This window comes from Balaenoptera borealis (genome assembly GCF_965194805.1).
Source record: "Balaenoptera borealis genome assembly, chromosome: 9".
NCBI classification, from domain to species: Eukaryota; Metazoa; Chordata; class Mammalia; order Artiodactyla; family Balaenopteridae; genus Balaenoptera; species Balaenoptera borealis.
In genome coordinates, this window is record NC_138873.1 from 36,472,019 (window position 1) to 36,497,108 (window position 25,090).

At 40.1% G+C, this 25,090-nt stretch overlaps 1 protein-coding gene across 12 annotated transcripts in view; it reads right to left on the reverse strand.

Annotated features, from left to right (window-relative positions):
- Positions 1-8,372: 8,372 nt before the first annotated feature.
- NCOA7 (nuclear receptor coactivator 7) overlaps positions 8,373-25,090 on the reverse strand; it is a 154,366-nt gene continuing 137,648 nt past the window's right edge. For 7 of the 12 annotated variants that reach the window (XM_082406126.1, XM_082406129.1, XM_082406127.1 and 4 more), the window contains 5 exons: positions 18,037-18,162; positions 16,221-16,373; positions 11,397-11,492; positions 10,884-10,957; positions 8,373-10,505 (listed from right to left, as the gene is read on the reverse strand). In XM_082406126.1, coding sequence (XP_082262252.1) covers positions 10,370-10,505; positions 10,884-10,957; positions 11,397-11,492; positions 16,221-16,373; positions 18,037-18,162 — 585 coding nt within the window. In that variant the 3' untranslated portion in view covers positions 8,373-10,369. Of the gene's footprint in view, positions 10,506-10,883; positions 10,958-11,396; positions 11,493-16,220; positions 16,374-17,656; positions 17,944-18,036; positions 18,163-19,436; positions 19,636-20,009; positions 23,248-25,090 lie in introns of those variants that run through there. The other 5 variants (XM_082406125.1, XM_082406132.1, XM_082406133.1 and 2 more) reach the window with 5 other exon arrangements.

Here is a 25,090-nt window from a genome sequence, read left to right on the forward strand (position 1 = left end):
TAAGTTATTTTGTTTACTTGCCTACAGAATATAATGCAGACACTTCTGCTTTTTTTCATAATACTTTCCTGAGAGCCATGTCTTCAAAGCATTGAAAATAATTTCTACTTTTATCAGAAATAAGATTACACTTAGACTTTGCATTTCTGGTAAAGAATTCAGCATAAACAAAGTTTGATGTGACTAACACCATAATAGTACTCCCTTACCTTTGTCTGGCATTTTGCAATTTTCTAAGGCACTTTCATGTATGTAAATTAATATGATTCTCATGACAAATCAGAGAAGTAGATTTTATTACCCCTATTGTAGAAATGGAGAAAATGAGACATAGGAAGATGAATCAGCCTACTCACGATCATTTAGTTGGTGGATGATAGAGGGATTCAGACCTTTAGTGGAACCAGACCAGAGGCACTTCCTTTCTCCCTCAAATCAATAGAAAACAGCTACCACGTAAATCAGCCCACCTCCATTCTCTTGAAGTTAATGTAAATTTTCTTGTCAAATTCACACCTGTATTTTTTCGTAATCTCAAGGCCAATAAATCTCATCTTCACCATTCATTCTTTTTCTTGTTAAAAATTTTTTTTAATTTTTCTTAACTGATACCCAAAGTGTCTTATGCTTCTTTTTCCCCTAACGTTTTTCCATCTCTGACCTCTTTGAATCTCTTTCCACTTTAAAAGCCACAGTTTCTTTGTAAGCACCCTAATCTGTATCCTCAACTTCCTCACAGAACCATACCTTCACCTTCTTGCCTTAACTGAAACCTGGCATTCCCCCAAGGATATCACTTCCCTTGAGCATTGACAAACAAAAACTGCTTTTTCTCCCCACCTTCCAGCATGCTGAGAGAGCTTTGGAAGCAGTGCTGGCATTCTCTGGCTTCTAACTGCCAGTCCAGGGGATCCCATTCCCACCTGTATGCAGCTCCCCACCCTCTGCGCCCTTTCGAGTGTCACGCTATAGCACGAAGCATAATCATGTCGTGCACCAGCTTCTTGGTCACTCCCCCAGATTCACAGAGAGCTTCAGGACCTGGCCCACAAATGCTGCCAGACTCCCACGTTATCTCAGACAACCTCAGCGTCCGTGACTCATAGCTTCTCAATCACACAAAGGGATTCCAGTGCCCTTTGCCTCCATTCCTCTTTAACACAACTCATTCCTGTGGCAAAATCCTAACTTGACATTTACCCAGATGCCCTGAAAACCTAAGCTTTAATGACTCTTCACACCTCTGAAAGCACCTGTCCTAGCAACTTCCTGACTTCTTAGTAATTTCTGTTCTTGATCTTTCTTCAATGCTTTCTGTTGCATTCCTACCTTCACTTCCTTCCCTACACAGCATAAACCCCAAAAGCCCATCATTTCCCAGAATTGCTTCTGGGCACCCACCATGCCCTCCCTCTATTTTTGCTGTACTGCCACTAACTTGCTATCGCCTATGGTTATCTAATTGGTTAAAGACATGGGCTGGGGAGTCAGACTCCCTCAATTTCTACCATTTAGTAGTGATTCCACCTTAGGTAAGTCATTAATTTTTCAGGGCTTCCGTTTCCTCAATTGGGAAATAATAATAGAGTACTTATCTCATGACCGTCACAAGTTATTGTAAAGATTAATTGCGATAAGATATGTAGAGTGCTTAGGATAGTACCTGATGCATAAGCGCTCAATAAATATTTACTATTTGGATTGGCCAAAAAGTTCATTCGGGTTTTGAAAAACCCGAATGAACTTTTTGGCCAACCCAATATTATTACAAATAAACTGCTTGATGCTGCTTCTAAAAAAAAAAAAAATCACATAATCAAATTAATAAGTGCCAATATATGCCTAAATCTGCAAAGCAAAACACAAATCAAATATTTTTTCACCTCTCTCCCTAGATATTGCCCACTTAAGGGAGATGCTTGAGAAAATACCCTTGTAGGGCCTGAGGACCTCTGATACCATCATGTTATCTATTTGTCCTCCTTATCAAAGGTAAATGGGATTAACAGACTGACTAATGTCTGTTATTCTTAAGGTAGTAACAACAAGGATTTTGTGCGACCGCTTCCCAGAAGACAGACTAGAAGAAATAGGCATAAGATGTGAATAAGACATCTCACAAAGGAGAAAACATAAATGGCTAAGAAATACATTAACAGATGCTCATCCTCATTAATAGGGAAATACAAATTAGAACTACAATGAAATAACATTGCACATTCTTGAAACTGGCAAAAACTAAGAAATCTAACAATATCAGATGTTGGACAGAATATTCTAATAGGCATGTAAATGGTACAATCACTTTGTGAAACATTGAGGGGTTATCTTGTAAAGCCAAATACTCACATACTCCATGGACCAGCTGTTCCATCCCAGTGAAGCTCTTTCTCATGGGCCTCAGGACAATGGTTAGAGCCAGACAAAACTGCAAGCAACTCTGTGCACTGACAGGAGAATGGATTAAATAGTGGTATATTGGTACATTCACACAGAAGAATGTTAAACCCACACACAAATGAAATATAGCAGCAATAACAACATGAAAAAATCTTAGAAACAGTGTTGAAGGGAAAAGAAAAAAGCGCATCTCTAACAAGTAAATGTATATATTGAATAGTATAATGACATTTTACATCTATTAATCCATTTAATTCTCCTAACATCTCTTTGAGGAAGGTAGTATTGCTTTCATTTTACAGATGAGGAACCTGAGGCACAGAGAGTTTAAGTATTGATAACTTGCTGATAAGTGGAGGTTCCAGGATCTAGCTGACATTTACTTCATGCTTACACAGTACCACACACTTGCCTAGATTATTATTTTATGAAAAATGCTCCACATAAAATGTCCTTGATTTATCTGCCTGATTTAATCTTTCTTCCAAAATCAACACAATGAGTTAGAACTGGAGAATCCAGTTTATCATATGCCTTTGCACTCTTTCAACCTTATCACAAAAGTGCAAGCTCACTGGATAGTTTGATATTCCTAAAATGGTCTTCTGAACTGTTTTCTAGATTTCACATGTGGAAACAGAATGTGACTCACTTTCAATGCCCTAAATTAGCCCTGAGGCCTGGAACTTCCCTTCAGTCTACACTTTTCAGAATGCCAGTAACCAAGAGATCTGAAAATGAAGGAATTCGTTTCCCAGGAAGCATCCACACACACCACCACCACCACCCTACCCCCCAGAAATCTCTTCCTCAGTCTTTACTTAATACCCCTAAGACCCAAAGGACAGAATTTGAACAGCTAGAGGAAGAATCATTTCTTCCTGACTCACAGTCTTAAGAATAATGCTTGTAAACTTGTGACTAAGCACTATATAGCAGGGAGGGGAGGAGAGCCAGGAATCCAGAACCTTTGTTTTATTCCCAGGTTCTTCTGCTTAGCTGTGCAATGCTGGGCAAATTCAAATTCAAATTCTCTGGGGTTCATTTCCTTTAGTTATGCACTTTGCTCAGTGACAAACATTTATCAAATGCCTCCTAGGTGCCGTGCACCCTGCCAAGCACTGGGGCTATAGGGGTGCATAAGACGTCATTAGCCACAGAGGACCTCCCAGCCATTAAAGAGCTGTCTTTCCAGAGTGGAAAACTATGGATCTTGGTGCCTGAGGTGGTTAAGCAGAGTGTGGGTAACCTTGTGGTGGAGATGTAGAGACTACACAATGGTCAGCATACTGTTGTGGTTAAGAGCTCAGCTCTGGGGTCAGTCATAACTATACATATCCTGGCTTTAACCCTCATGAACCCTGTGACTTCAGGCAAGTTACCTAACCTCCTGAAGAATCAGTTTACTCATCTCTAACACAGAGATAATAATTACACTATATTCAATTTGAGGATCAAATATGATAAATTCATATAAAAAGGAGGGTGAAAGTCATGATAAATAAATGTTACCTGTCTTCCTCATTCTCCTCTTCATATTATTATTGTTAATACATCATTTGTTTCTCAGCAAGGCGTTGTTGCAGGGTTTGGAGGTTTAGAAGTCGTCCATCAATCTTGCTCAGCTCTAGCTAACTCACTGGAGGATGGTACTTTAGATGGATATTCAGATCTTGTCCCAAGACCTTTCCTGAAGATGTTGACATGTGTTAATGGGATGATTACAGGCCAGTGCAAAGTGAAGTTGACCTTGGAGGTGGTTACTTCTAAATGTTCTGAAGTATGGGGGATGGTGTAATTAAGCATAGAATAAACAAGAGGATGCATTTTAGATAAAGTGAGGATGTGTTAATACATTCTATTGGGAGAGGTTTAAATAAAGAGTGAAAATCATGCAGAATAAACTTGACTTGATCTAAAAAATTGTGGTCCAGAAATTTTATCAGGAATGAATGATGAATATGACTACAAAGAAATTGTAATTAACTTCTCATGTATTAAAAATGCATGTATTTCAAAAATATAAACTGAGCGAAATATTTGCTATATTTTGTCATCTATGTTTATGACAAAGGGCTAATTTTGTGAATATACAAAAGAAATCTTACAAATCAGTAAGATGACGAATAACTCAATAGAAAAATGGATAAAGGACTCGGACAAAATATTCAGGAAAAAAGACACAAATCTGGCCAATACGTGTGGGAAGATGTTCAACATCATTCATGATTAGAATATGAAACTTAAGATAACATTCAGCAAAGATTAAAAAGAGATCAGTATAACCAATATTAGTGAGAGTGTGAGGTAACAACTAACTGGCATACTCATACACAGTTGGTGTAAACTAGTATAACTTTTATGGAGGAGTAATTAATATCTTTTAATATAAAAAGTACATATACTCTGACTCACTGCTATAAGTTATCTTACAAATATACAAATTCATAATGCACAAAGTTCTATATGCAAGGATGTTCACTAAGAATTATTTGTAATAGCCAAAAAAAATCCATTAGTGAAGAACTGTTTAAACAATGACAGATCCATGCAATGAATAATGAGGTAAGTCTACCTATATCGATAAAAAATGCTGTTCATAGTATATTGTTAAATCAGAAAGACAACTAAAGAACAGTGTGCATAGTATGCTTCTGTTTATATGAAGAAGATATAAATAAGGATATATGCATAGAAATGCCCTAGAAGGAAACACAAGGAACTTTTGTGGTTGTTACCTCTGGGCATATAGGGGAGGAAATGTTTGTCTTTTACTGAATTCCCTCTGTACTGTTTGAAAACTTTACCATGAACACGTATTACTTTTATAATTAAAGAAAGAAACAAAACCTCAGTTTAAAAATTCTAAATAGCAAATGGGAACCATTGAATATGTCTGAAAGTAGTTTTCATAACTAAGTTGCTATCTTAGAAGATGAACTTTCCTTTGCAACTCTCACATCATTAGTTGATTCCTCCATTCAAGGGAAGTATTTCTTCACTAATTTATTTATCTAACCCTTAGCAGTGCCTACTTTACGTCAGACACTATTTTAAGTGCTCTAATCATGATACAATCATGGGGTGGTTATTATTATCCCCATAATGGAGATCAGGAAAATGAGGCACATAGAGGTTAAACTACTTAACCAAGGTCACATAGCTAGTAAGCTCTAGAGCTGAGATTCAAACCCAGACTGTCTGGCTCTAGAGAATCCATGCCTTAATCCATGTTTTGTTGCCTTTCGAAGTCTTTAGAAGCTTTGAGTTCTACCTGGGTGATCTGGTTGTGTGATCTGCTGAGAGGGACATATGTCATATACCCCCCACCTCTCCTTGGGACACCCCAGGTCAAACCTACCCACTTTTCTGACCCTTTGGAGAATCTAAGAGGGAAACAAATGCTGTAAGAGAACAAGACTAGGCCTTGCTGGGTATGGAGTAATAATGGGGCCTTTTAACAGCTCTCAAGGTCAACACAGTACCTCAACACAGCGTATCTTTGTAGAAATATTCTTACTGTTAATTGGAATCTTCAAAGATGAAAGGGCTGATCTCAGTCAGCTGTTAGGTAAAATGTGGCTGATCCACCAGCCTGTAGAGATTGTGGTTAAACCATGGACTGCTGTGGGGATTAAAGGCTGAATTGATTGGCTGAATTCCCATGTTTTCAAAATATGTCAGGGTAAGGAGGATTTTTTAGCTGCAGAGACATGAGAAGACATGCCTTATCATCCAAGTTTGTTGAATGTGAATGTTTCTTGTAGGTGTTTCTTGTTTAGCATATTCCTCAGTGTAACCTCAGAGTTATATTAAGCTAGATCAAGGTTACTTTTTGTAACCCTAGAAGTGGAGTGGTTGATGAAATGACGGGCTTTTGTTGATAGGGAAATAGGACACCAAGATTATCTAATCGTCTCTTTTCTTATGCCTTTTGATTGCCCTTCATTCTAACAGGCTGATATTGAAAACTTTCTCCACAGGCAGTCAGGTTCTCTGGGTGTGCATGTGGCCATTGGGCATCCCAGCTGGCAAGCTTAATAAGGAAGATTGGTCACTGACTAGAACTGTTTGAGGCATTTTGGGCAGTTCATTATTCCTTGATGATTCTGAAACTGGTTGCACAATTCTGTGTAAGGAATGAATTGTTTTTCCTTCCTGTGGCTCATTGTGATTGTGATGGGTGCCTGGTGAGGGGTATGGCTCCTATAGGACTGCCATGGCAGTAGAATGTCCAGTATGGCAACAAAACACATACTGATGGCCAAGGCAGGAAATGTTTATTTGAGACAAGGCCTGGGCACTGGGAGAGGTTTTTCATTATTTTTCATTGAAGACGAGGATCAGTAATCCTATAGAGATCTAAGTTTTCAGTGTGATCAGGGAACTGAACCCTCTGGTCACTTTATTAGTTGACGACCTAAGCAGTGAGATACAATGTTACTTTAGGTGGTACCACGTTTTGTAAGGATCCGTAATGGCAGGGACAAATCAAAGTACTGAGAACTAAAGGTTCTCTGTGGTGAGGGAGTAACAGTCTGAGTTCATTGCTGATGACATAACGATTTGGCTGTGCCAAATCTTGATCTCAAGTTGTGCTGTTCAACATGGCAGCCACTGGCCACATGTGGCTAAACTTAAAACTTTAAGATTAAATAAAATTAATAAGGTTAAAAGTGAATAAAATAAAAAATTCAGCTCCCCAGTCATCCAAGTCACTTTTCAAGTGTTCAACACCAGTATGGTAAGCTAGTGGCGACCGTAAAGGACAACGCACATTCATGGAACAGTTCTATCAGAGTAGAATGTTCTGTTGAGCAGCACTGATCTAGAAAATAAATAGGTCTCCAAAGATATTCTATCAAAAAACACCATTTGGATGCTTGCTTGACCATACCATGGAGTCTCTGTCTGGTTTTTATTCTGAACCACTAGAGATCTGAAGTAGAAGGGTGGAGGCAGTAGGATTTTAGATTTTGGTGTGAATTGTAAAGTCATTTTTTCAGTTAAGATACCTTTTGTTGGCAGATCACTATGGATAATGGTCATAGGCAAGGAGGTAGGAGGATGCGATGCTCTGAGGTTAGGACTTACCCTGAATGAGGAGTGTGTGACCTGATTGGGCAGAAGGAAGTAGTCAAAGGTACCTTTAATACTTGCACAAAGGGCCAGTACAGCTGTTTAGTTTCTGGAACTTCCTTTGGTTTCTGACCTCCGTACCTTTATCTGATTATATTGGTAAAAATAGGTTAGGCATCCTAAGAAGAACATGAATCTCAGCTTCCCTTTCTGGTTTAAGAGATTCTTATTGCCTTCCTCAAAAGGCAAGTACTTCTTTTATTAGTCCTGTTTCATATGCCTCTAAAACTTCAAAAGGATTTAAGGAAAGGGAAATCAAATGAAGGCCAATAATACTTCTCACACTAGTTCAGGGTGTTCCTGGTGGCTTGTAGCATGGGGTTGTATCTAAATCATTTTCAACAGAGTCTGGTGAGACATTTGGTTGCCCCCTCCCGTCCACATCTCTTGATGTAGACTCATGAACTGAGGAATTGGCAAGGAATGAACACTGTTTGAGGTCTTCATCTTTAGGGGCTAGGAGACAGGATGTCAAAGAAAATCAGAGGGTAAGGTAAGGTGTCTCTCATGGAAGTTAGGAAGTAGGTCAAGAGAGAGATGTTAAAAAGAAAGTCACTATTCAAAGAACAGCTAGGATTAAGAACAGAGAAACTGCTAGACAGAGCCAAGAGTTTTCTCTAGTAACTGTAACAGGAGCAGTTTTCATGAACTGATGAAAGAATAGGAGAGTGGCTACCAGGAACAAAGAGGGAATTTCCAAGGCAGCAATAAAAACACGAGCACTGGACCTTATTTATTTAGTCTTGGATATTTCATCAATTCTCTCATGCAAGTAAAAGCTCTAGCATGCAATAAATACTTGTTGAATGAATCCTCAGGAAAGGAAGTCACACTGAATGCATAAATTCCTTTATTGAAAATATTGGTCTAGCACTGCATTACATATATTCAATATCCATAAATAAAGGGCCACACATTTCTGATTGGACAATACTGTTTTAAATAGAGAACACAGCATCTGGATATGCTCTCACAAGTATAATATCATGGACTAAACTAGGTAGGAGTGAACTATATGCAAAATGACCATTTTGTTAATAGCATATGGTTGCAAATGGCATAAATGGTAAACGTGATCATCATGAGACATTCCTGGTATCTCATACCAACACATCATTTAACAAGCAGATTAAGGTTAAACTGCCAATAAGTTGTTAATCAAGAGTTCTCAATAGGAGAACTTGGGTGAAAGTACACCCAGGCTATAGACTTAAGATTTTATAGCGTTCATTTAAACTTGCATGGAATGTGGGTGGAGTAAAGTAACTGTTGATCTGACAGGAGGCCACTTGGCAATTCGTTTGTTCTCTTTTATAAATAGTCTAAAATAAGAGAATAAGCTAAAGGAAATATTCTGCCAGCTTAAGGCCAACATTCTAAGAACTGTTTACTTCTTTAAAATGCAGGTAAATAAACACTACTTTTTATTAATTTTTCCTTCAAAGATCACGGGGTATGTAACTTATGACAGACCACTTTCTCAGCTTTGGCTATTATTTAACATTTTTTTCCATTAGCAGTCTTTGGCTTTCATAAAAGTCTGACAGTCAATAATATTTGTTAAAATTTAACAAGTCTTTATTATTAACTTTAATAAAAGTGTTTTATGATGTGAAAGTGAGTTGATATTAAAAACAAGTTTTTATTCCAATTTTGGTATGAATGCATTTCTTTGCATTGATTTTTCTCAAAAGAGTCTAGAAATCAAGACAATTGGGATAATTTGACATTTTTTTCATTTGATATAAAATATACAGAAATTAAAACAGTCTCATTTCAAACAGAGGCCTGTTCATTAATGCAAAAACTTGGGGAAAATTATGCAAAAAAATCCAATAAAAATACAATTTTTGTTATTAACACGTGATTTTATAAGAAGCAAAACATTTTCTTTTCAAAAGCAGGGTTTGTTCTAAATCTAGGATCATAAAGGTATACATTTCTGTAAATATCAACTTATGACTGAGAGAAATAGCTTATTCTTCTTTACACAATTATGTTCTGAGTAAATAACTAAAAATGTACCTTTTGAATGACTAAATGGAAAGCTGGCCTACAACAGTCAAATCAATAAACATTGGTATTGAGTTTTAAAAAATTCAGGATTATGTGCGTATATATATGTGTGTATACATATATATATTTGGACATTAAGCAGCACATACATATACATATCACCCTAAACAATCAGGGCAAAAAAAATTTAATATAAAACTATATAAATCAAATGGGTTTGTTGCCAAAACATAGCACAAAATGTGTACATTTCTTTATTTCAAGATTTGACATATTAAAAGAAAAAAACTGCCAACACATTTCAGACAATATACTAGAAATAATAAATAAAACAGTTTTTAAAAATCATATATTCCCTTTAAGTGCTGCGCACTTTGAATTTTTCTAAATGAGACTAAACTTTTCCATGGCAAACAATAGTATGCTGTACATTTTGGTAATGAAAATTATATTGATAAATATACAAGGAATGTATATATTTCCACAGTATTTTCTTTTTCACAGTTACCAAAAATAAAAATTGCATTCAACTCACATCTGTAAATATTCTGATTCCTCACTGTATGGATCTGAAGGAAGTGAGAGTATAAAGTCTTTCAACAATCTGGACTTCAGATTTCTTTCTTCATCGTCTGCCTTCCACATGTACCTTTCAGAATCTCTCTGCAATGTGATCACACGCTGAGATGATGGCAGAAAGAAAGCACTATGATGGGATGAGGCAGTCTGGGCTGGGGCTTGGTCTTCCAGCCAGCTTTCGCAGGCCTGATTGAACCCAGTCTTTTTAATGTTGTATTTTAAGGCAGTCTGAATTTCACTCAAATGTCCATACCTCGATATCTTGAACTATGAAGTCTTCCTTTTTGGAAAGAATATCATTATTAAAAGTGCTGCAGGAGTTGCTTCGTCCATGGTATAAATCAGCATCTAGCCATAAACCAAATCGTCCCCTGAAAAGGTTAATAAAACAAAATGGTGAAAACATTTCAATTTTATGTGCACACTTTCTGTCCTCCCTTGCCCCAACTTCTTTCTTTTATGCTATAGACAGACAAAACCCTAAACTGCTTGTAAAACAAAAGGTACGTTTCCTTTATTTCATTTAAATGACCCATCTTTCCTAAAAGATGGGTGGCAGTAGTCCCTCATTGAGAGACATAAGTAGGTCATTTTATCTTCAATTCTTAGTGTCATGTGTTAGACCACACTGTCCTAAATAATCGAAGCACATGGGCTAGCTAAAATCCCCTGACACCAAAGTTTCAGTTACCTGGGTCAAAACAGACTCACTCAGGTCAGGTGGTAATTAATAATAACAACAACCTTACCCTCCACCACCAAGTTCCAAAGAACTTATGTCTCCATTGATAAAGTATGAGTTTTCTCCACTCCACTTAAAGACCTTAGGGCAGAAACACAAGACAGAGAACAGATATTTCAATCTGGAGAATTCGCAAAGAGGGAGTATCAGCATAGTACCTGTGTGTGTGCAAGGGCACTACCCATTGGCTGAGGAAGCTGACTGCCAGACCTCTCCCACACCAGGATGAGATCTCCAGAGGGGTTATGAGGTAGGAAAGACCTCTCAGGCACATGTTGGCTCTGACTTGCAACCCCTCCCTGACCTTAGACCATGCAAAAGAGCAGTTCCCAAGGCCTGGGGAGGGAATCTAAGCAGTTTCTGTGCTGCAGTCATGAAGTGCTGGCCAGGCTAGAGTGAGGCCAGAGGAGGTTACAGGATGGGACAGCTGCTGCTCCAACCACAGCCCCCCACCTCCAACCCCACCGACGCTCCTGACATTGTGACACCAGGAAGTTGGGTATTTCTTTCATCTAGGTACCTTGAAGTTAGGGCTAAACGTGTAGAGAAAAGTTTCGCCTGTGCCATAATAGTGATCACTGAACTTGAAAGGATGAGTTGCGTATGCTCCAAAAACCTGTCAAAAGAAAACAGAAACCTTATCTACTTTCAACCAGAAACCTCCCCAAAAAAAGACTTTCTGAAATATTTTAGCACAATCCTATTCTGAGATCTCATTATATCTCTTTCAGCAAAGATCATTACTAAATCAGAGTTCCTGAATAAAAAAGACCACCATCAAACAAATAAAATGTCCCCAGTTCTCATTAGAACCCAAGTGGCTTAGAGAACTTATCTGTCAAAGGCCAACAATTGCTCCAGTTTTAAAAGACTTCCGAAGTCCACTATAGAGACAAATTTCTTTTAGTGAATACAGAGGACATACTGGAAACATTAAATAACAAGATGCATCTTGCACACAGAAATGAGTGGTTGAGAGAATGAAGGCCTATCTCTGATGTGTTTTATAAGTAAAATGGTGGCCAGAGATTTCCCTGGAGAAAATAATTTTTTCTTTCCTTTGATTCGTAAAAATGAGTTTTCAACATACTTATTAAAACTGCATGCTTAACATGACTGATCCAATATATCTTAGTTCAAAATGGCTTTTAAGAAAAAAGTAACAATTCCATAATACTGTGGGCTTTAAAGGTGGTTTAGATGTATCTGAATCAATGATTTTTCTATTATTTCTTATTGGGGTTGGAAGGAGGAGTGTTTTCAGAACACGCGTGTCCACTGCTTCAGCTTCCTGTTCTCTGCTCAGATCCTGACCAGTGTGTGCAGGAGTGAGGACTGGCAAGAATATATATTCTGGAAATGTCCCTAGGTGATTCTGATATATCTTCTCCAAATCCCACTTGAGAAACAATGCGTTTTTTTTTTTAACATTTATTTATTTATTTGTTTGTGCCAGGTCTTAGTTGCGGCATGTGGGCTCCTTAGTTGCAGCTCGCTGGCTCCTTAGTTTTGGCATGCGAACTCTTAGTTGCGGCATGCATGTGGGATTTAGTTCCCTGACCAGGGATCGAACCCGGGCCCCTGGCATTGGGAGCATGGAGTCTTAACCACTGCGCCACCAGGGAAGTCCCAAGAAACAATGCTTTAAATGGAGTCTACCTGAAAAATGCCTTATAAGTTTTCAAACTAATTTAAATTGGATTATCATCATCATGGAATCTCTTCTTTACCAAGTACACTCAGTTCCTAGCTCCTTGAAATACTAAAAATTAGGTAGAGTAGAAGTCTAGACACTCTTTCTAACCCATGTTCTTCATACCAAAACCTGTCCCTAGAGCTGTTAAGAACAAGGAAAAAACAGTAACAAATTTTCTTAGCAATCATGGAAATCTGTTTAAGCACTGGAGATATGATGATACTAAGAAATTACTGTTAATTTTTTAGGTATATAGCATTATGGTTATGTAAGAAAATGTCCATTTTATTTCTTTCTATTAACTTAGGAAGAAATTGTAGAATAATGGTATTGTTGGGTCTATACCATCGAAAATTTTAACATGTTTGACAGTAACAGAACAAAGGAATCCATGGGAATGAATGAAGATAGCCCAAAGTGGTAAAAGGAAGGTTAATATGACAAAACCTATAAATGTATAATTGCTCTCCTTTCTTCTCTCAGCTTTCTTAGTAGATAAAAATTATACAAACAACTACGTAACAATTTATTGTTGAGTTTGTAATATATATCAACGTAATATAACAAAATTACCACAAAAAGTGGAAAGATGTAATAGAGCAATATAGGAGTAACATTTCTATATCTCACTGGAATTAAGTTAATATAGATCGGACTCTATTACCTGATGATCGTTCTATTATTTTCCACAATGCTTTGTGGTATAAATTACTCCACGGTCTCATTCAATTAAATTTGGGCCCCTTTGCAGGGGTAGTTTCTGTGGCCAGTCTATGAAGTTTATCCTGACTCCAGGAAGGCTCTCCTTAGCTGTCTCTTTCCCCGGTTCTCTCTGGTAAACTAGATGGTCTACAGCTTAGTTTGCTGCCTTCATGGAACTATCAGCCTCCTCTTAGCTGTTTACCACCAAAATTTTCATTGTTCTCTAGAGTGCCCCTTGGCTTGACCTTCCCCATGTTCTTCTAAATAACGTCAGTTCCTTTGGGGAGAGCTTCTGAGCTATATGTTTTATGGTCCGCCTCTTCCCCTGGAGCTGGGGGCTGGACAGTGACCTGCTTTTCTCAAAGGTACAATCCTGTTTTATGAGCAGGGTGCTGGGCAGGGGCAGTAGCCACTGGTCTTGGCTCTGCTCATCTGACATGGAACTTCTGCCCTATGTGCTGGAGCAAGGGCAGTAGAGACCCCTGTATTCTCGGCCTGCCACGCAGAAGGTAGAGCAACTGTCCTCTGAGAAGGGGCTGGTCATAGGAAGAGAGCCCTGAAATTTAGCCTCTGAAACAGAGATCTTGGGTAGGGGATAAGACGTGCTGGGGACCTGCCCCTAGAGGAGGCATATCATAGTCTTTGCCTGGGAGCTGGCGGCTGAGGGATCCTCATCTTGTCCACACGTGCCCAGAAGGAAGCTTCTGTCTGAACAGGGGTTGGGGGAGGGAGCAGGCTGTGCCTCCAAATGCCACAGAATCTCACTATTATTACTGGGCTTCATTAGATTTTCTTAAATAAATGGTTCTTCACTTGCTGTATGCCCTTAGGGCAATTTCCAGAGACTTTAAGTGATTGTTGTTTTTATAATTCCCACCAGTAATGGTTGTTTCACTGGGGATTGATTCTGTAGAACTCCTCATGCCTGCCATTCTGCATGTGTAATGCTTTTATATTAGAATTTTATATAATTCATTTCCAGATAAATTTACAGGTGTTGTTCTATCATGTTCCCAAACACAGCAAAGCAGCATCCTTGCCTTAGGGGTAGATGGGGTGGGGAAAGCAGAGTTGGTGTCCAGGTGCCTTCAAATAACACAGATGCCTCCAGGGCACCAGATCCAGTAAGATTATACCTCTAGACAAACAGTGTAATCTTCAGGTATAGGCAGGCCTCCTTTACATATCTGCTGATAGGAAGCTGAGTAATACTGTGCATCATCAAAACCTGCTCTGTGAGGCCAACACATTCCCCAACAAGTCATCTTTTGGTAAATTAATAGAACTAATCTATACTTATGGTGCAGGTACGTGTGTGTGGTCTAAAACCATCTAGCCCTATCTCATCTAAAAAGTAGCACCTAACTTTGCAAACATTTCACTAAATCCCTAAGTAATTCCATTTTAAACCTTTGTTATTATTATTTAAATTTTTAACTTGACTCTCCCTACTATTCAGCTTGGACTATGATTAAATAAAGTGTTCTCAATCAGTAAATAACAGTAGTTAACAATGATAATAACTAAACTATTCCTCACAACTCTTAACCTACTTACAGGAAAGATCACAGTTGAGAAAGACAGTGCCTTTAGTACCCCCCTTCTCTCTGCTAATTTTTCCCAAGACAAATTATGACAGCAAAAATCTATTTCCCCTAAAATGATCCCAATTATATGGCTTCTCAGCAAGCCCCCCAATGCTTAATAGTGCCCCACATCTAACAGACACTCATTATACATTTTCTGAATGGATGAATAAATAAATGGTTGTCAAGTAAACCCTGCTTCCAAATGCCAGGAAGAGAAAATAATGACACCTACATCTTAAAAGTGTAAAGAAATTTCTTCTTGCTATAATAGAGACCAAGTTGAAATGAATAAAGAGCAGACTTGAAAGATGCTTTCCTTTTGTGAAGCAGAAGTCTGCCTGGATGGTACATGAAAGAAACCTGGACAGATTCCACTCATACTCCAGGCTAACCGAGGGAAGAATTATTAGCCTAGGGGAGATGGGGGTAATATCTAGATTTCACCAGTGCCTCCAAGACCGACAGCAACGTGGGTGAAAGTGCACTAAGCAATGGTCCAGAGCATTTTCTCCTGTTTCATAACAACTGGGCCCTTCAGGTACAACACACCATGGCCTTAACTGGCTCTCCATCTCAGCAACTATGCAGGCAAGGTTGGTGGGCACTACTTCAGCTACCTGGAAGAAGTTCTGGTATGGCACTGGAACTTCTTTCTGCAACTATCTCCAAATCTAGATTTGACTTTTCTTCCAGCTTCTCCAGTTTTAGGTTACAGAATATCATTATAGCTTCCTACTCCATGATGAGTACAGGAAAAAAATTCCTTAGAATGTGACTATTTGGAGATGCGCTCCATTTTCTTTTTTAGAGATGCATTCTGAAGTATGTAGAGGTGAAATGACATAATAATTGGGATTTACTTCAAAATACTTCAGGGAAGAAAAGCCAATAAAGGAAAGAATGAAGTGTATGTGGCAAAGTCCTGCTAACTGTAGAATCTGAGTGATGAGAGGTCATTGTATTAGTCTCTCTACTGTTGTGTAGGTTTGAAAAGCTTCATTAAAAAAATCTTCCTCTATAAGAGGAACAGGGCTTCCCTGGTGGCGCAGTGGTTGAGAATCTGCCTGCCAATGCAGGGGACACGGGTTCGAGCCCTGGTCTGGGAAGATCCCACATGCCGCGGAGCAACTGGGCCCGTGAGCCACAACTACTGAGCCTGAGCGTCTGGAGCCTGTGCTCCGCAACAAGAGAGGCCGCGATAGTGAGAGGCCCGCGCACCGCGATGAAGAGCGGCCCCCACTCGCCACAACTGGAGAAAGCCCTCACACAGAAACGAAGACCCAACACAGCCAAAAATAAAAATAATAAATAAATAATAAATTAAAAAAATAAAAAAAAAAAGAGGAACAAGCCTCACCTGATTATCCATATCTTTGATGACCAATAGGACAGGACTGTCTAGTGATGCTGACTTCCGGTAGAGAGTTTTCAAGCTGGTCCCATGCTCTAATGTGCTGTATACGAGTCTCCATGGATACCCCTGTACCCTTGCTGGAAGGCGTCGGGCCAGCTGTGAATCCAAAGATGAGGATGTAAATACACAGTCTGCCTACAAATCACTCATGAACTTGTAGCACAAAACAGATGCCTGTGGCTCAAACTCGATAATTACACTACTTCCATATTGCTCTCCTATACTCTAGCAAATATTTGCCACTATAAACCAAGAAGGGAAAATCATCCCTTGGCAGGGATGCTCCCCAGAGCATGCATTCCCTCTCAGGGATGATCCTGAAGGGTCACTATGCCACTATATATTTGAAGATATAGCACCTAGCTTGATAAAGAGGTATGAATTAGACACATGCTCTCTTGTTTACACTTCAACCTGACTTTCACCAAGCAGTTCATGTTTCTCGAATTGTTCTTTCTAAACCTTCAAAGGCTGCTACTGACAGCTGTAAATTCCCACCAAAGTGAGAACAAGAAGACACGGGTGTTTTATGCTAGTAATCAGATGTACTCTGTCCTCATTACACTTGTATCTTTCACTTACATTAATATTTAACTTAAACTTGGCTGCCATAAATATCAATAATGCATATCTCTTCAAAAATACACACAAAGGAGGCTATATAAAATGTTGAAGTCCTCAAGAATGCTTGACATAGTTCTAGAATCAGCATGAACTCCATCCCTGTAACTGCTTGGTCAAGTCGCTTAGCTTTCCTGGGCCTTCACAGATGGCATTTGTAAATTGAGGGACTTGAACTTGATGATTCTTTAAGGTCTCCGAAATTCAGGCTTCTAAGCTGACTGATGGGGGAAGTACAAGAGGTCCCTTACTAAAGTTCAAATACAAGCACATAGTATTTCATAAAAACTCAAGTAAGAGATGTTCAGAAAATAGAAAGTAAACCAAAAAAAAAGTACAGAAAAAGGAAAATTACTCCTAGTGGTAGGTGGTTTTCATAAAGCAAGTAAAGTGTACTTGCTATATGACTTTTACTGAGCTCAATAAATTGAAACCATCGGAACTTTGCGATAATCATTAGGATAAATTTGGATCCTTTTAAAATACATTAGGACGGGGCTTCCCTGGTGGTGCAGTGGTTAAGAATCTGCCTGCCAATGCAGGGGACATGGGTTCGAGCCCTGGTCTGGGAAGATCCCACACGCCGCAGAGCAACTAGGCCCGTGAGCCACGACTACTGAGCCTGCACGTCTGGAGCCTGTGCTCCGCAATGGGAGAGGCTGTGACAGTGAGAGGCCTGCGCACCGCAATGAAGAGTGGCCCCCGCTTGCCGTAACTGTAGAAAGCCCTCGCACAGAAACGAAGACCCAACACACCCAAAAATAAATAAATAAATAAATTTATTTAAAAATAAAGAAGAATCACCTGGGGAGTCTTCTAATACAGATTCTTATTCAAAAAAAAAAAATACATTAGGACTATAGTAGGACACTTTAAAAATTGTTTTGAAGACAAGAAATGGCTTTTTGTTCAGGTTTGGGGAATGGATGTAGGTGTCTGGCCAAGTCCTCGCACTCCCAAGAAGGTGGCAGAGATGCTGCCTTTCAGAAGCAGAGAAGGGCCCTGGTTAGGCTGCTGGTGTTCTTCCTTTAAAACTCGGCTCATACTTCACCCCAAGTGAGAAGAGCAAATGTCAGGGGTGGGAAGTGTGTTCTAAGGTTGGGGAGACACCCATCCTAAGTCCCCAGGAAGAACCCACCTGCTCGACGTGCATGTTCTCCAGAAGCGCACTGCGGGGCTGCAGGATCGGCAGGGCTGCCTCCTCCTCATCTTCGTAGTAGCTACACGTGCTCTTCCTGCGTTTTGCCTCCTCAACGGTGATGATCTGAAATGGAGAAGACAAATAAACCAAGAAAAACGATATTTTTGCTTTTCCTTCACCTGCTATAAAGGACCTCAGGTACACAATTGCCTGTAACAGGTAGGGTTTTAGCAGCAGGACGTAAGTTGAGCCAGCACTTTGGGGGAAATGGCTAATCACAGTGTCAATTTCAGAGCAAATGGAGAATTTAACACAGTACAGCTACAGCACTTAATATGTACAAATTAAAGTCACAAGTTTTCCAGTTTTACTATTGCTCAGTCATCAAGTAAGAATTATGTATAACTCCACAAGCGACTTATACCCTTGAAATGCCCTAAATTATTCTCCATTAGCCTGCCTCTAAATTTGAATTGTTAAGGGACTAACAGATATCATACTATGAGCAAGTCTTCTATAAATAGGGAAATTGGGAAGATAAGGATAGTCCTTTAATCAGGAATCCTAATGTTTTCTCTCAAGGCTGTTCGTAGCAACCAACCCTGACAGAAATAGCGGATGATAACATCTACGGAAAGCAACAACAATACAAAGAGACACAAAGCTTTAGTCTAAATTACAATTAGGTATGATTCTTTATGGAGAGTTGAGAAACCATCAAGATAATCTTTCCTTCAAAGCTGAGAACAGAAACATGATGTTGTACACAACATTTATTATTTCATCATAAATACACTTATAAACTACCAGGTTAAAAGTCTTTTTTCTTTTGCCTCTCTGAAAGTCTGGATAAATCACTAAATTATTTTGAAATTGAAGGATACAGACAGAAGGTAACTAATTCACCAAAATTCCTGAGTACAAATATTAATGACTTTTGCATCATAGAGAAAAAACATTTACATTACATTTAGTGAAGGCTGTCAGACAATGACTACTTAGTTTCCAAAATGCTGTCATCTGAGCCGGATTTACAGGTAAGGAAATAGGCCCTTAAATTTTACCGTCTTCTCAAGGGGCATTTACTTAAAGAAAACACTGTTGAAGAATCACAAATCCAGCATTTTAAATGTATTAAATAAAGCACATATTTTGGGGGAACTCTACATTTAACACAGGTACAAAATGGAGCTGTGGAATGAAAAAATCAGTATGGAGTTTTGACTCCAAAGGGAAAGGGCAAACCACACCATCTCTCTCTCCAAAGTGAATAAAATACCTGCTCTGGCTGAAATATCAGCACGATCCTTTCTAATTAGAAAGCATTTCGAAGCGTCTGAGCGGCAGAGCTTGGAGGATTCACGGGCACATGATTAGCCCTCAGGACTCCAACATACCTTCACAAAAGGCTCTTGGTCCGGTCTGGCACAATAGAAAATCTGAATGTCCAGGGGCAATCTTCTCATGGTGAAGTAGTGGGAACTGCCTGCTTGCTCTCTAAAGAGGTGCAGGTTTTTTCTCTTATCTGCCTCCACACCACTGTTACTTACAGCCACACTGAGCTACAACTGTTTATGCAGTATCTAGTTTCCTGCATGATTGAGTTTCTGTTTCCCTTAGGAGAGAGTTCAATATTTCTACAGGAACACACCCAAATTAGGATTTAGAGCAAACACACACTTCCTGTTAGGCATAGCTGTGAGGCTGTAAGAAGACACTTTCACCTTTGAAACGGTGGTTTCCTAACAGCACAACAAAACCTCAGTGTTTTGTGTTTTTTTTTTCTTCTTCTCCGTCTTGTACTTTTCTTCCCAATTGTCCTCCAGCTGGCCTGAGCTAGCTTTTCTAGCCCTGCCTTTTCAGATTTTTTTTTCTGCATCCTAAAGCGAAACCTTCATTTTAAAAGTTTATGTGTGTTCCCTGACATCAGTTTGAATCTCAAAGGAAAGATGAAAAGGAGCCTTTACCAGAGGTAGGTTCATTACGCTTAGAACAATGGTGTTTCACTTCAATACCGTCATGTTTGTTAGGTATGAGAAACTTCAAAGAACTGAAAGAACATCCGGTTTATATGAGGCTGAGAAAAATGTTAGTTTAGATTCAGTTTTTCTAAAGAGCTGGCAAAGTAATATTTACCTTTTAACCTTTCAAAATATTAATCTTAATGACTAATAAGCATGATGAGTCCTCCTCTACTGCCCAGATCAGATATCAGCGGGTTGGAAAGAAATGTAGATTACCACTGGATCAATTTTCAGGGATCTTTCTGTGAGTTTTCCAGATCGAAAATGGCCTCTTGGTCTCCGGTACCCCTGGGAGATCGGGCGCCACTACACAGCTCATCCCGGGGGTCAGTTCTAATGAGGCTCTGGGAGATAATTGGTGACCAGTCTCAGGTCAGCCAGAACTTATTCTCAGTGCAAGAGCCTGGACACAATCTAGGGCAGAATCACTTGGATTTTGTGCCAGTGAGACAGCATTCTTTTCAGCGCCTGACACTTCATGACAGCTAACATTTACTGAGTGCTTTCTATATGATGGCAAGTGCCAGGTGCTTTGCCAGGCATGTGGCACAAACAATTCCAATATATCATTTATCAGCTTTTCAAATTAGCAAAAGTTTTAAGAAAGGGATAATAGAAATAGTACTTTCTGTTGCCAGAAGCACAATGAGAAGAAGGGTATTCCTCACATTTCTGGAAAATTGTCATTATATAAAAGATTAGGAGCCTTAAAAAAAATCAATACCATTATACTAAGTAATATCACTTCCAGGAAATTAGGGGAATAGTCAGAGTTACAGATCATCTCATCCTTGTGAAAAACTTGAACGAACACGATTCCTAAAAGTGGGGAATTGTTAAATAAATTCTGATTGAGGTTTAAAATATTATGTAACCATTAAAATGAGGCTTCAAAATCTTTAATATGATACAATTCTCACAAGATGTCAGGTGAGAAAAGTCAGATACCAAACTATACATAGAACATTATCCCATTTTGCAAAAATACTCTCCCCACCCTTACCCCCTAGAAAACACCCTAAAATAGGAAAAAAAAGAGTCAAAAAAATGTACAAAAGTGATAAGTGTGGTTAGATATTATTTTCTAAATGTTCTGCATTGTGCTTTTCTGTAGTTTCCAAATTTCCTATAATAAAAGCAGGTGTTACTTTTATAAAATTAGGAAGTAAAGCTTATTTAAAGAGCTTGGGTGTGGAGGATGGACTAGTGGCTGGGTTGACTGGAGGTGCCCTAGAGTTTAAGTGAAGGGTGCAGACAGCTGACTAGGGCAGTGGTCCCCACCCTACGTAAGATCAGAATCAACAAATTCTAACTAGAGATGACTGACTACATATGATGATGAAAGAGAAGAATCTGGGTTGATATCTAGGCTTCTGGCTTGGGGCACCACTAATTAAGATGGGAGTACATGAGAAGAAGCAAGTTTTGGGGAAAGATGAAGAGACGTTTTGGACATGCTGAGGATCAGACACCTGTCAGGGAAGTGAAGGTTCCTCTTCCCCACCCACAGAGAAGCAATTCTATCACAGTGGCCTGGCCTTAAGGTAATGCTAGTAAGCAGAATTTGCTCCTGCATGGGAGGGAGCTTGGACAGCATTCTTCTCCTCATTGTACTTTTGGACTTTCTCTTCCATGTGGCAAGAAATAGGGATAACAGTCCAGTCACCTCTCTCTCCAGTTATCTTTTCTTTCCATGTCCCAAGTGTTAACAAGTACACTAGGAGCTTGCAACAAGCCAACCCATTTCTTCCTCCTTCTCCATCCCTTCTTCTTTTCTTCCTCTTCCACTACAGGTCTAGAGACACCTTCTAAAGGGATTTGCCCTCTCATTCTCCTCAGTGGCTCAGTCTGAGTGGCTCACTCAAGCCCACTCTACCCTAGATCCGGAAGGAGACCTTTCTCTCTCTGCATGCCCCTTTAGCTCCTTTTCCTCTGGTGCTGGTAGGTGTGGCCTTTTCTCCCACAGGAGTTGTCAAGAGCTGAGATTCAAGGTTGGGATTAGTGGAAAGATGCAGAATAGGCCTAAAAGAGGGCTGCTTCAGTTCAAGATATTCAGGCCTAGTCGGGAAAGGATTAAATCCCCAGTGAAATTTAAACCTTCTCTCTGGCCCTCCATATTGGGCAAGAGACCATAGCCTCACTAAGAAAATACACATTTCCTAGCTATGCTTCCTCTGTGCGCATATCTCATGGGGGTGGGGGCCTCTTGGGCACAGATGGTTAGGCGAGGAGGACGGGAATTGATATTCTTTGACGCCTTGGCCAGAAGGCCAGTGTCACACCATCTCTGCCTCGTGGAGACCCAGTCATGCCTGTGGGGCGTCTATGTGCTCTAGAACAGCAGCCTGGAAGAAAGGTGTGTGGAGGAGACAGAGGTGGGAGTCAGCAGCAGAAACCTCGAAAGCCGATGAGCTTGTCCAAGGAAGATGTAACAGACGAGAAGAAAAGAGAGCCAAGGATAAACTAGGGAACACCATGAGAAAAGGGACAAGCAAAGTATACTCAGAAAGACTGGCCAGAGACAGAAAAAAACAGAGTTGATATGAAGAGCCAAGGGAGGGAGAGCCTAATAGGCTTAAATATTTTTAATCAATGGTTTCAAACAAGAAGCTTATGAACTGTGGGAAGACAAACATGCAAACAAGTAAAGTGCTGAGCGATACACTACAGAGCTATGAGCTACGGGCTGTGGAAGGACAGAAGGAGTAACTCTGGCTGAAAGCATCACAGAAGTGACAAATGAGCTGGACCTTGAAGGATGACAGGAGTCTGACATGGAAAGCTGTGTGTGTGCATGTACACATTCGGGCTGGGAGGGAGTGAATGAGAAAGGGACGAGTAAGGGCAAACACACATATGAAAGGACCTGGCATTCCAGAAGGAGCTAGACCCAAGGGGCAGGCCTCATCACCCTTAATCATCCCAGTCTGACAGAGTTCCAGCCTGGGAAGATCTGACTGCCCACTTGATGAATCTAAACCCAGACTGGGAGTATTGCTGGAGAAAACCCGCCCTCACTGCAGCCTGGTGCCAGACCCCACCAGGGCTTTCAATACCAGACAGCCATCCTACTGCAGTTCTTCAGTTGGTATTTTTCCTAGTCTCTATAGCTGCTACTTCAGACCTTCTCCGTATTCCTCTAAGTCTTCCCTCCTTCACTTCTAGGAGATGCTCCCTCCTTCTGCTGCAAAGAAATAATCAAATGAGCAATGCCACAATTTACCACCACTGAGTCTACATTCTATATGCACACATCCTATTCTTTTCTGCTGCCCGACCACCTAAGACCAATTCTATCCCTACCCCCACATTCCCGGCCAATTCTCGGGGATGCAGCCTCCCGCTTATTCCCTCTCCTATTCCCTTATCTCCTGTACCTTCTGTTCCACCGTTCCCGCTGACCTCATCCAAAAGGTTACAGTCTCCCTCACGAGAGGGAAAACCTCCCCACCCTCACCTCTTCTTCCAGCCTTTCATCTCATTTTTATTCTCCAAAACCAAATTCGAGTTGTTTGCCCACCTTTACCAGCTCCACTTACTCACCCCCAATTCATTCACTGAACATTGGTAGCTACATTTTGAAGCTACCACTTTAATGAAACTGCTTTTTGTCAAAGTCACCAACTATTACCTCCTTGGTTTTAAATCCAAAAGACATAGCTTAGTTCTTACCTTTTGACTCCTCTGCAGCATTAGACATTTTTGACCACTACTCCCCTCTTGAAACATTCTCTTCCCTTGGCTTCTAAGACATGACTTTTCTTGTCTTCCATGCCCTCCCCTGGCTGTTCCTTCTCAGTCACCTTTGTGGGCTCGACTATCTTTGGCCCCTTAGTGCTGGCATCCTGAAGGGTTCTCTCCTGAGCCCTGCTCCCTTGCCAATGGACACACTCTCCTAGGCTGACCTCACCTACACTCACAACTTCAACTTTGCTAATCACTTCCGAAAGTATATCTTCAGATTTTTTCCTAAGTTTTATTCTCAGTTGCCTCTTGGACATTCCACAGACGCCTCAAATTTAGATTAAAACCAGAACACAGAGCATTTTCTGCTGAATCTAATCCTCTTGCTATGCTCCTTGTCGCAGTGAAGGGCAGGTACCTCGATCCCTCCAGTTCCCATTCTAAAAACCAAGAGATCAACCTTGACATCTTCCTTACTTTCCACATGTAATTAATTACTCTTAAAACCCTGTTTTCCTCCTTCTAACTATCTTTCAAAAGCACTCAATTTCCTCTATCTGCACTGCCACTCTTTCAGCAACTGTTATCTCTCAACATTGATTACTGCAAGAGACTCCTAATGGGTCTTCAAGCCTCAAGGGTTGTCCAACTCCATGAACATCTGCCAGCAAGAGCAAGCTCTCCAAAATGCATATCTGTATTTATTTCTCCAGGCTCCAAACAGCTCCTACTGGCTGAAGCTGTTTGAAGACAGCTCAAACTGCTGCCTTCCTACTGCCCTTAGGAAAATAACCAAACCAAACCTATGACAGTTCATAGGTCCTTCGTGATCTGCCATTTCATTATCTCCAGCTTTGTTTCTTGCCACTCCCTCAGCTTTGCACTCTATGATCCAGCTACACTGAACTCTTACTAGTTCGTCAAAAGCCCCACACTCTCTGTTTCTCCCCTGGGTCATTCCTCTACACAGACTTCTCTCTCTGGCCAGAACATGTTCCATGTTCCATGTCCCACTTTCACCCCAATTGCCTGTCCTCCCACTTCTGATCTCAGCTCAGATTACTCCTTCTGGGTCGCTTTCGCTGATCCCCTAGCTCCATTCAGGTGCCTGGGTACATGCTCCCATAGCACGTGGCACTTCACCTACAATGGTAATTATCTCACTATATTGTAATGATTATCTATACTCCTTGATGCTAAATTCTACTTATCTCATCCACCGTGCCCCTAACATGAGAAGGGTGTGGTAAGTGCTCAAAAAAATTATGAACAGTTTTTTAGGCCAAATTAAGAAGCTTGACTTTCATCCTGTACGTAATGGAGACCCTGCAGCAGTTTCAAAA